At 40.1% G+C, this 13,093-nt stretch overlaps 1 protein-coding gene across 1 annotated transcript; it reads left to right on the top strand.

Moving 5' to 3' along the window:
• The first annotated feature begins 2,693 nt into the window (after positions 1-2,693).
• On the top strand, positions 2,694-11,907 carry LOC145448553 (uncharacterized). The gene is made up of 8 exons (XM_080326961.1): positions 2,694-2,853; positions 3,020-3,143; positions 5,721-5,853; positions 7,352-7,426; positions 9,822-9,946; positions 10,900-10,988; positions 11,064-11,396; positions 11,534-11,907. Exons 1-8 carry the CDS (start codon positions 2,748-2,750, stop codon positions 11,713-11,715), a joined length of 1,167 nt encoding a protein of 388 aa, XP_080183087.1. The 5' UTR covers positions 2,694-2,747; the 3' UTR covers positions 11,716-11,907.
• The last annotated feature ends 1,186 nt before the right edge of the window (positions 11,908-13,093 follow it).

Below are 13,093 nucleotides of genomic sequence, written 5' to 3'. Positions count from 1 at the left end.
GAATTAGCGACGTGAAAATCAGAACTATAGCTCCTTACGACTATACGTTTGGGCGATTCGACTGAGGTTTATAATCAGTCCTCCGCAATATGAAACATTTCGAAAGCCATATCTAATCATTCGAACATGGAATTGACGGAATTTCCATTACCCATGTATCACTGATACCAATTCGAAACTCATTATATAAGTTATAGAATCATACGGGCGAGGTGGTAAGTTTTTTAGGGTAGTGTGAACACTGAACATCTTAACATCAATTCATACTACTGGAAGGGTTCATGACGGGTAATAATACGAAATTCGGCTGAAATACCAATATATATTTGTTGGACTATTGAGAATATCGATTAGAACCAGGACCGTAACAGCACTTCGTCAGCCCCTCCCCCAAAAAATAAACGTGGGTCTTGGGCCCCCATAGGGTGATAAACCGGACTTCTGGGGGGGCTTTGCCGCGCCAAGCGCGAAAATACATATAATTCATGATTGAATCGGTCAATATGATCGGGAATTGCATATATATTGCTATCAATTTTTATCCTCTCACTGCTAACGTAATAAGATTTTCCGGTAGAGCTGAGTGAGGTGTGTTTGAAAGGGTAGTACTCAATAATAATTATTAATAATTAATTGAACATCAGAGCTTAGCTGAGTAAGGTGTCTTGGAATCTGTAGGGCCCGTAAATAATAATTAAACATCTTCGGGCGGGCAGACCCGTTGGTATGACTACTAGGCTACTACAAGATGTTATTTCGAAACCTTCAGTCTGCTATATCCAAAAATATAGAAGCGCATAAACGTACTAAAATAACAGATGCACACGATTTCAAATTGGTATTTCTTCACTGGCATATAATTTATCTCCGTGGGATGGTCCTATTTGTCTTGTGAGGTTCAGATTGTCAAGACAGGAACATTCGGTGCCAGTCATTTAGGCTCCAATGGACAATTTGAACCTATATGTATTTTGTTTTCGGTCAGGATGAGGGCAGTCCTTTTAGACCAAGGTTTTCTCGCTGCCGATCGTTCTGGCACACTTCTTGGAGTCGCATGTTACATGGCCTAAATCGTTACGTCTTGGTGCGTCGTGGCGCAATAATGGCCGGCGCCGATATATCCATTTCTATAAATCTTACGTATTTTTTCTTGGGAGAAGAGTACCCAATAATCAAGAAATATAGCAACTTGAAATCACACATAGCGCGAAAAAATGTGGAAAAAGCTGCATAAATTTTCAAAATACTCTATAATTTATACTAATTCCCGAAATAATTTTTAGCTCCCTTCGAGCTCGCCCCCTCCCAATTTGGGGGTTTGGGATGAGGCAGTTACGGTCCTGATTAGAACACGGGGGATAGGGTAATGGTGAGCGTCGGCGCCGTCTGCCCGGGTTCGAGCCCCACCGTCGGATATTATTCTGGCCGGGCTCCTTGTCCCCCGTGTCGCTGTTCTTACGGCGACGAAAAATGCCCGTAGAAAAAAGACCCGATAAAGAACGAAAAAGAGCAAGAAATAGCTCCTAAAAAGAACCGACGAATAAGGATTAACATCAAAGAAGACTGTGACATCGAGCAGTATGTCGAGCTGGATGCCAGTTCAAGAAACCCCATGCAACTGGTCACTGGTTCGGCACCCCTCTATCCGTTCATTACATCGCATTGTGTGTCATGTATATCGCATGCTACAGCTACATTGAGTGTGTGTCTGGGAAGAGGAAAATATAATCTGACGATTATTGATTTGATATTGAACCAGAATGTATATATTCCAATCTGGTTCAAGTCGGGTCTGATTCGATTGATCATAAATAGGCTTAAGTCGATTGTGAATTGAACAATGGCCTGAAATTATCTCGAAAATAAACATAAAGTCGAATATGTTTGTCTGTATGTGTCACGGATAGATTTTGAATGCTTTGTACAGAGGTATTGATGAAATGATAGGGAGAGATGTTAAAATGGTCTGGGAGCAAAGCGCCCATAATTTGGTTGAGTGTCCAATGGGAGCAGGACCAGCGTTTTGGAGGGAGCCTGGAAAAGTCTACTGTTTCGGTTCTGCAGCGGTGCGGTGGATTGTTATCCCCTTAGTCTGAATGTACAATGCACATAAATAGTGGCTTATTCTATTGTCGTTGAAGTATAGTTTCGATGGCTCATATTTCCGGTGCCGTACTGCAGTACCGTAGTGAGTTTCTGAAAAGGCTTCCTGATAAAATTCATACGCTTCCATGCACCGCCGCAAACCCTTTACACCTGTCACACGTATAGTAGGCTGCGTACTGCGTATGCGTGATCGCGCTAAATTGATCAAGCTATACGTTTGCCGGTTAGCGCATCACGTGTCAGATCAGTACACATTGGCCTATACCTCCCGGAAACAATCAAATTTCATGGATATTTAACCGCGGCACAATATCACGCGAAATGTAGCTTCAGATGTCACGTAATGTACGCGGGGTCGTATCTCAAAAGAATTATATTCTTTCGAATGGTATATCAAACGATATCAACCAGGTCTGGATCATGCGGTGCGTGAGAGGCTCATCTGTCCGCATCTGCTATGAGTGTAAACTAGAAGATCTGTAGAATATTTTGACAATAGCTGCAAGGACTAACTTCCTTCCGTAAATTGTCAAACGCTCTCAAGAATACCAGGGCCCCGCAACTGGTACATATGGTATATATTGCAGTGATCTTAGGTAGGCATAACATACTTCGTGGATTGATATTGATGTTATGTTTGCATGTTAGCAGCAGATATGTGTCGAGATTGTAATGATTGCATAAAATTTTTGGTGTACTTGCTTAATGTCTGTCTCTTCGCACTTGGGATCGCAGTTGCCGCCTTTGGTGAGTATGTATAGTTCAGTATTTGAATTTAGCAGCATAGCAATGATATCGAGCTTTCAACAAGCGGCAATTTATGCATTATCAGACCCGAACAACGCGTTCATGAATTTATATATATAAATCAACTCATATCGTGTTTGTAAAGACATTTTTGGTAACATTTTAGCTGGTTACACTGCATTCAACAAGAGCAGTCAATTGCACAATGTTCTCACCGCGATCCATCTACCGGGAACGATGACTGGCCTGTATATTATGTTCGCAGGAGGAGTTGTGATCTCCGTTATTGCGTGAGTATAGCGATAGCTTATAGCTATACGATTGATGCATTTACATTTTACATCCAAACAATCATCCGAATTAGTGCTTTTTTTCATCCGCACAAACGAACCGAAAAATTTTATACAAAAATAAAATAACGAGTCTTAGAACTTTTTTCTTCAAATGTGCATATAGGCTACCGCTTTTGGATATCAGGTATCTCATTAAAAGTACAACCATCTTCCCTCATTTTGATTTCAACTATTTATTTAGCGCAGGTCTTTATAAGAACTATCCATCATTATCTATCCAAAATAAAGCGTTAGAGTGAAAAATTCTTGCTGACAGGCATCGCTTATGGCACAACGGTCCCGGAGGCTCCAGTTCATCGAAAGGGTTTGAAAGCCAAATCTTTGTTTTAATGATTCTGTATGATGGATTGGAATATAAGCCAAAACTTCATGCCTTCATGTTCCGGCGCGAAAGGCACCCAGCGGCCGTTTTCCAAATCCTTAAAATTTATGCCAAATATAGCCTCTACTTTATCAGTGCAATGTAGCATTTTTTGTATAATAGGGCAAATATGGTGCTTTGATGTTTTAGGGGGTCGAAAACCCCTTAAAATATGGTGAAATTATGCGCAGAATGAGTCGAAAGGAGCAAAAATGTAGCTAATTTTGTACACAATCTGCTCTGTATTCAGCTGTATTTCAACTACGGCAGTCATTAAATATATCCACTTTCTTCACTCGATTTGGAAAAATGCATTGCATGAAAATGTAATTAGTGAACGCGGTATTCCTATATAGGTAATTGCAAAAACGAAGTCGCAGGCAATCAAGATTACCCGCCAATTCGGCGTGCCTGACATATCGCAGGCCTTGAAATCTTATTAGGGATTGCACGTGTGTTGATTGATCAGATCAATCAATCGAGTGAAGCAGACTTAAAAGTGCCAGTATGACAAGACCGTTCTCAAGTCCACATTTTCTTCCTAATCACCGGCGACGAGCATCGAACAGCTTTGAAGTGACTTTCACATTTCAAATTATAAATCAAGCCATCGACATTCCCGTTAGATCAGTGGTTTTTGAACTTTTTAGAGCGCGACATAGAGCTACCCAAACCTCACACCTTGAAATGAATGCATTTTAATGTTAGTATATGCTACGTTTTATGGGCATACATTCAATGCACCCAACATCAATATACGCAACGCAAAACTAAGTCCGGTATCACGCGATTCACGAACGAGCCTGATATATATTATATATATGCTGTACTACGAACGTAGGGCATATTTATTCGCTTTTATTGGGCTACTACTCACCAAAATCGCAAGTATTGTGGTTAATAAATATCACTGGACAATTGGGCATGAATTCCCGATAGATGTACCACGAACGAATTTTGTCGAAAAACATGCTTATACAACATATTGCCTCAATTATTATTTTATAGTCCTCTCTAAGCCCACGTGATCATAAATGCCTGTGGAGCACATGTAGGTTGTGTGGTGTCTTCCGAAATTTTGGGCGCGTAAATATTCACCCCAATGGAGTCGTGTCCATGTCCACTGTCCAGTCCATGCGTAACCACTTTTCTGCCCGTGTCGCTAACTGGCTGTAGTACCCAACACAGCTCACTTCGACGACCACAAATTACCCAGAGGAGATCGCGAGAAGCACGAAGAAAGCTATTTGTTGCACGAAATTCAGCAAATATCCTATGTATATTAAACGATCACTGTGGTGCGATCGCGACCCAAATATGGTCCCTTCACAATTCTAACTGCGGGAAATCTCATCGCGATTCGCACTTTCATATATTGATTGGGTAATAACGAGGGCAAGTTTTTGCAACTTTTGCAAATTTTTTACAGCTTCCGGGAGCTTCCTAAATACTCAGACTTTATGTATCGTATGATGTCTTAAGCTGTTTGAAGGAATTTTATATTGAAACTTTTTGCAACTATTTTTTCATGCTGCTTTTTACTGCAACTTTTATCGAGTACTGAACTATATGTAAATATATCACTTGATTGATTCACTGTGGTTCAAATTTGAAGTCCTTCCTCATTTGACGGACGCCCGTGCGATTACGCCGTAAATCACGTTATCACTATGGGTCACCTTTCCAGGCTTTTGATTTTGTTAAAATCGCCAACACTGAGTTTTGCTGCAATGCCTTGGTTCAAGTTTGCAGACTTAGGGGTTCGGGGTGTGGTGTTTGTATTGTTTTATGGATTATCGATTTGCTGTTTGGCATTTTCGTAAAATCATTTCCGCATTGCGGTATTTTCTTGCTGCGTACCAGCAAATGTGAAAAGGGAAAGTATAGGCTACCAGATTTAGCAGTTCTGCAAAAGTTGACAGCAAAATGATGTCATAGGTTGTAAACTTGAAAAATTTTGAAATGTATACATGATCCATTAAATAACAAAGAAAGAAACTGAACAAGCAGTCAACCTGCGAATCTTAAACTGTTGGTTTTGTTAAAATTAAGTGCAAATTTCTAATGATTTTAGTGCCACAAAAACTTGCCCTAGTAATATTATATGACTGTATATCATTACCGAAGATATGAATGGAAAATCTTGATTTCAGAATATTGACATGCTTGGCTGCTTACAACGAGAACAAGCTCCTCTTATGGCTGACATTCTTCTTCGTCCTGTTGCTGTTTATCATGCAGCTTGTTGCAGTGATTTTGTGCTTTTACAAGTTCGAAGTATTGGAGGTATGCGAGTCACGTATCACGCGTATCGCACAAATCAATATAATAGTTGTAAATTATGAGTTTTAGACAACTACGTTGCGATTTGTTAAGTTGCTGCGAGACTATACAGATATAGGTGCGACCTGATAAGTAGGACATTTTCATACCGATGATTTTCAGCCGGGTATTTCGTTACTAGAGCTACTTGGGGAATATCCACACATTCACTCAAGCAATTGCGAAAAGTTAAAATCTTCAGTCGTTTTTTTAATGCAACTTACAACAATGTGTTATTATAAGTGTGACCTTCGGAATATTGTAAATTAATTTGCAGATAACGAGTCTCTCCTTAGGATTACAACAATCCTATGAGTCGTTTCTGGACCTATTATAACACATTGACCACAATTGAACACAGACCACGCAGGGATCTCTAGAAAATTTAAAGGTAGCTATAGCTTACCTCTGGATCTCAACATCCAGCTAATTCAAAAGCATGCACAATGCACGCACAATGCACAACGCACAATTGCACATATACTTCTATAGATTCTATACCGGTTATTTTAGCATTGATATACGCAGATTGGCGAGTGCTATACATTGAAGTAAACTGAAAATGCATATCATTACTATACTATTATGTCGTTATGTGATAGATCTTCATTCATTCTAGCACTTAATGTACGCACAAGTTTTCGGGGAATTATATGCTGAGTAATATTGGAATTATTGCAATTTATACTTGAACTATGAGCCGTTATTTGGTTAGTAAAATTGTGTCGATTTTTACTCTTCACAGAGACGATATATATCGTAGGGTTACCTTACGTACTCTTTTAGGAGGATTTGTCCTCTTTTTTGAAAGTGTCCTAGGAGGACTCCCAAATGTCCTCTTTTTTGAGATTTTGTCCTCTTTTTGAGAACTTTGGTAAATACAGGGCAAAATTTGACTGAGATACAGTAAATCAGCACTGAAATAACGCTCCGGCCACTATTTCGGGAGCTGAACCGGAAAGTTGATCTTCTTTTTAGTCAACCAACCACAAAGTCCGGAAAAATTTACCATTTTTTCCGTAGGTTACTCCACAATTGTAAGTCGGGAAATTTTGGAAAAGTGTCCTCATTTCACATTTCCAAAATATGGTAACCCTAATATAACGGTCTTTGACCAGCAGAACTCAAGATATACCCTTGTCTGACGGGTATTCATCCATGCATTTGACGCTATAGTCTGTAAGAATTCTCTTCCCCGCTTTCAGAAGCGGCCTTGGACGGCTTTAGAAATAACCAATATTCCTCAATTTATCATTCATATACAAGAATTGACTACAGCTATTCAAATAAACAAACAACATCTGTCGTCCATTGTATAATTGACCATCTTTTAGAGGTCAATCAGAGCCGCAATACACTGCCTTGGAGCCGAGGTTGGGAATCACTGCTCTAGAGTGTAGATATCCCTATGAGTCTGCCTGCTTTACGTTATGTTTCACCTAATTTTATAACCATTTTGTAGAAAAATCTGGCTGTCACGCTTCGGAAAAGCGTCGCTCCGACTGCAACTGGATCTCTATCTTCAAGTACTTTCATGGTAAGTGTTGCAAATTACTTTCATCAGTAGGCCTACGGTACTTGTTGCATAGCCTACTGTATACATCAGGGGTCGGCAACCCCCATTTGTTACACGCGAAAGGATTTGACGCAAACGACATATTATATAACCATGTTTTAGCAAGAAGTGAAACAGAAGTTTTTAAACTGCACGAAGCTCATACGTGACCCTTTCGCAAATCTACATAAATTAGAGCAGTGGTTCCCAACCGGTGGGGAATTCAATGTTTTTTTCTGGTGGGGAATAGATTTGTTAAACTATATGTACAGGATAGTCTATATTTACGAAGACACAGGCGCGATTACCGTTACCAGTTAACTGCTATGGAATGTATGTATCGAAAATTATGTAGCGTGTTGTTCACAAAAACTCCTATTAAACTCTGGATAACCAATGTGGCGTCGCAAACGCATCCAGCACGACCAGTGTGACGTGAAATAACGCTTTCGCTAAATTTTGAGTGTTACAGGTATTGGTTCACAATACGTTTTATGTTGCAGTTATAGGCAGACCCCGCCTCAGAAAATAATGAGCCACTGCGTCGAAATGCGAATTTGGAATCAAGCTGATCTCACGAAAGGACATATCCTTTTAGTTTCGTCTGGTATAGGCTACGTATAAGCGATGTCTGGAGCAACGACAACCTTTAGCGGTTTATCGCGACCTTTGGAGCTTAGCAGACAATCTAGTGCCAGACCAACCTTAATGCGATATCAAACCGACTTGCATGACACACTGATACAAGGGTGGGCGCATTTTTCATCACTAGGCCATATCATCGTAAACAACATTGATTGGCCTATCACTGATTGGATATGGTACCGAACACAGTTGGCTGGAAAACGACCAAAGCAACCACAGAAGATCGAGCATTGCGCGAATAGAAATGAATGGTGCAAATATTACGTACATTTAGGCGATATGTCTAGAGCGGTAGCGACCGAATCTCTGGCGTAACCGTGGCCGTTGTCAGCTGCAGATAAGCGTTTTGTGGGGTTCCTTGTTTAAAACGCTAAATATGACAACATTAAAAATGTTTGCCAAGCCAGTTGATAATAATTTCACATTTTTTGACATTTTGGCACGCTGCATACAAAAGGTTGCCGGCCCCTGGTAAACATTATTCACACAATGTGGCCTAACAATGACTGAGTCTACTACTATTTGTGGACCACTTCGAAATACATATATATTAGAGTTACCATATTTTGCAATCGGGAAAGGAGGACACCTTTACCAAATCATAATAGTTGGTCGGAACTCAAAACAGCCTATTTTGCAATATTTACTGTAATTTTTGTTAAGTTGACTAAGAAAAGGTCAATAGGTCATCTGTATCATTCGAGTCCCGAATGACCCGCTCTAACGTCCGTGTTTGACGTCATTTATGCCGATTTTCAGTTGAACCTGTCCATTATCCTAGCTGTAAAATCTGCAGTTTATGTCATCGATTGCATAAATGCTGCACCTCTTGATTGAGCATTGAGCAAAGTTGAATCTCGTTGTGTAGAATTATGGCGAGCCCTGTTGCTGGTTACGCGAGGCTGTGATTTGACGAGTATTTCAGTTATCCATAGTCCTGCGGCATTGTGTATTACCGTGGAAATAGCCCCCTATACAAATATTGACGATGTTAGTTACAGTCAGTTTATGATTTCGTAATCAGACGTGGCATTGCACGCAGCGCTATGCAACGAATGTGACTTAACTAGAAGGTGGACAGGGTTTGATATACAATAGATTGGCACTGAAGTAAAATGCATGAAACGACATCATGAGATTTCACTGGGATATCCAGACTAGTCTAGATATCCCTGAGATTTCAGCCCGGAGTGATTCAGTATTCAACGGTTTTAGTAAATGATAATAATGTGAATTGTAGTTGTGTGCGAGTAGGGGTTTGGGGAAAATAAAGTCTTTGAAGAGACTCTTTTAGGTACAGAACTTCAATATATTATTGAATCATACAGCTCACTGCATTTAACCCCAATATTTTCGGATGAAACTCGCCAGCAACTGGTTTGTCCACATTGAAGTCAAAATAGAAGCAGCCTTTACTGAATAAATACTTGTCAGCGCTTGAGATCTGATATATCGACTTATGAGTTATGACTGATGCCACCTCATTTTTTCTGTTTATTATGTTACCTCTCATTGCCTTTCACCCAGTGTGCATGCCTATTTACGTCGCCTAGGCTCAGGTGGGTGTCTGATTTCAAAGACTACTCCGAGTCGTTTCGGCACCTTCCTATCGTTTCACCGTATCGCAATCTTGTGATGTCTTGAATTGATGAAATTGTTAATAAAGAACTTCAATATACTATGCTGTCTGGACATTTCGGCTTCCTATGTATTCATTCTCCAAACGCTTTAGATCAGGCTCATCTTCGGATCTCTGGAAACACAGAAAAAATGCTGCGGATTGAGTGGTCCGTCGGATTATGGTTCTCAAATACCTGCTACGTGCCGCCCTCCAGCTAAATCTAAACAAAATCCGAGGTATTCTGAATTTTATTTTATAGTCACCGCGGTGTGAATTGTGTATGTACTGTGTCGGAGTTGTACCAATATTATTAATGCGTGCATGCGAATAAGTATTTTTAAAGCGCCTGAATGACCATTACTTTGACCATAGTGTCCTACATGGTGTCGACACAAGCAAAACTCACAGCTCAGTGAAATTGAATTACGTCACAATTTCCATTTGGCTACAGGCAATTTGACGGTCATTTTTGACCGACTTGCCGAGCATTAAATCTAGTTAAACGGGTATCAATCGAAAGCTGACTCTGCTCTGATTACGAAAATATAAATTTTATTCCGCTCGCGGCCCTGGAACCCCCACAATCAGCCTCGAATTTTTTATTGTTGGTGAGATTGGCATTGGGACGCAACAATGCTGTCCGCTCTTTTTCTCTTGAGCTATTACGCTCTCGTTTCGCCAGACGGCATTGGGACGCAACAATGCTGTACCATCAAAGGTGATCAACAATGCTACGCAAGTAGAAGCATAGAAGTATCGTCGTATATTTCTACTCAATTACAAGTACATAAACTAGAGATTTCCAAGACTTTAAAAACTGCTTCAACGAAAGTAGAAAATGGAAGGCTAAGAACTACTCAAGTAAGTAGTTTATAAATGTAGATTTAGTCGGGGTGATTATAGTTTTGAAATTGAAAGATGTGTCTACACGATTAACGCAAATTACTAATGGCCCTACAAATCGTATTCAATCTTCCGAAATATACCCAGGCTATTTCGCTTCATTCCCAGGACATGAAATTTCACTTATAAAAGTAATGCAAACTCATCTATAATGAATTCTTTCATGTTGAAGTCCGTTCCAGTCTCGCTCGAAATATAGTTTATTGTATTTCGCTTGGTAACTTCACGTAGATAGGTTAAGACCATAGGACCAAATGGCTCTGTTTAAAGTATAGGTCAAATCTAGATCATATGGAGATTTCGAGCCAGTTATGGAAAGCCAACTACAACAAGATCAAGAAATCGACGAGGAAAAGGCGGGAGTGCTGGCAAAGAGTGAGTTTCCCATGCGACATCCCTGTATGCTGTGTGTTGCTCTACATAAAGATAGCTTCTATTTTCGTTCAACAGCATCCGCATCGTCTAATGGCGGCCCAACATCTTCGAGTATCTCAATCGTCCATACCAAGGCCTCGACGAATGGACAGACAACAGTTTCTCACACATTATCATCCATTGAAGCCCCTTCCACCATATCATCTACTGAAAAAGCGAATCGCGTGGTACACTCGGGAACCCACGCCGCAGTGATGCGTTCGACGCAATCCGTAGGAGCTGCACCGACAACTAATGTTCCTGAGACGGTGTTCATTTCCAGAACAACTCGTGGCAGAGTTGCATCAGATGTTACTACGCCTCAACCATCTACTACTTCTACAACAACAAAAACAACTACAACTTTAAGTAATAACGAATAATATATATTCACCAAATTTTATTGGATAGAATATATAGGCTAGGCCTACCATACGCCTATCATAATGCACGTTACCAATATAATTCAGCTGAAGTGAACCATAACCTGACTCTTATTATTTCAGAACCGACTCCAGTTGTGGTCCTACCTGCTCCTTATCAAACAGGATGTATTCAGCGATTCAAACCGGTGATGTATGTGGCGGGAGGAGTCGGGATATCTGTTCTGATAGCGGAATTTTTATTGATCATTTTCATTGGATTGCTGTTGTGTAGTGTGGGGAAAGAGTATGAAAATCTGGCCTAGAATGCGGTGTTGGCCAACACTAAACCGTCCGAGGCTTTCTCAACTGAACATTCATTCGGTATTTGACGCCTGTTAGCCCGAGAGCGACGATTTTGATGCGCGAAGTGACTAATTGATTGATCATTCAAAAGACTTTATTAGTGCACGTAATGAAAATTTGTTTCTTAAATAAAAGAATTCGACCTCGTCAAATTGCCTTCATGTCACAAACAGAAAGTTAGACACATGTCGGCCTCAAGTTCGTTCATGCAGACTTATTATGAGTACGGCTGGGCACAATGATTCGAGTACTCGAATCTGAATCGAGTATTAATTTTAATGATTCAAGTCGAGTGGTAAAAGACGATTTTTTCGAGTTCTGAAATTATACGCTCCTCGCCACTGTAAGTTAATTTATCAACGAGAATTATGGTTTCGATACTAATTTTCACTGTTGAGGCCATTGAACCTTGATTGGCCGAATCGTGGCATACGAAACATGTAGTACAAAGCTACGAAGGTTACTGGAAATAGCACATTTCTGAAGTCATGATCATCCCACAACATTGTCACCAAGTGCAATGAAATTGGCATGGTAAAAAATAATACCATAGTATCTTTGATGTGATGGATAACAGGTATTATATTCTATGTGGTCGCATAAAAGCTACATATTTGAACTTTGCCATATTACATTCTGTTATAATGTCATAATGAGTGATATTCGAATACTCGACTCGACGCATATTACGTGATTCAGAATCGAATCACCCAGGTACTCGATTTTTCCCAGCCCTAATTATGACGTGGGTACAATTTCCTTGAGAAGTAATTTTCAGTAGAACAGCAATTGTATCTGATGTCAAAGTCGGGATTTGGAGAGGCTTTAACCCCATTGGATAGCCACTGCGTGTATTACTTTTGTTATCCATGGCGCGGTCTCTCCAACTACAGATGCTTAACTAAATTGTGATGGTATATCCTCTATGAAGGTATCCTCAGCGATGGTGTGAATCTCTGAAAGGTTCTGTGTGAACGCGAACCTGTGACGTCATATTGCTAATTCTAACCCTACATTTCAGTGAAGTGCAATATATTAATGATGTAGGTACATTGTACATGTCCATTAAATCATTAATATATCGCACTTTGTACAATGTACATTGTACATTGTACACGATACCAAGCGACGACAGAGGGCATATTATGCCTCAATGCTGAAGCAGTGCTTTTCAACCTTTTTGAGCTCCATTCACACTTAAAAAAAATCATTCGCACCAGCCAGCCGGAATTCACTGCACAAAAAGAAAAGGAAGAAACTGCCACTTTTGTATTCGAAGAGTTTCTTGGAGGTACAGGGCTGCATTATTTTACATTCAGCGTATCGTATTATTGATTA

Source organism: Botryllus schlosseri, chromosome 10, assembly GCF_051294905.1.
Source record: "Botryllus schlosseri isolate E-star chromosome 10, Bs_hap1, whole genome shotgun sequence".
In the NCBI taxonomy this organism is placed as follows: domain Eukaryota; kingdom Metazoa; phylum Chordata; class Ascidiacea; order Stolidobranchia; family Styelidae; genus Botryllus; species Botryllus schlosseri.
Note: the sequence above shows the minus strand (reverse complement) of the source record. Positions and strands in the feature narration are given on the sequence as shown.

What these genes read in the sequence shown, in the direction of transcription:
- LOC145448553 (XM_080326961.1), top strand. Translation starts at nt 2,748, where the DNA reads ATGTTAGCAGCAGATATGTGTCGAGATTGTAATGATTGCATAAAATTT. An exon ending in GATCGCAGTTGCCGCCTTTG is followed by an intron (nt 2,854 to 3,019) that starts GTGAGTATGTAT and finishes GTAACATTTTAG; the next exon opens with CTGGTTACACTGCATTCAAC. An exon ending in AAATCTAAACAAAATCCGAG is followed by an intron (nt 9,947 to 10,899) that starts GTATTCTGAATT and finishes GGTCAAATCTAG; the next exon opens with ATCATATGGAGATTTCGAGC.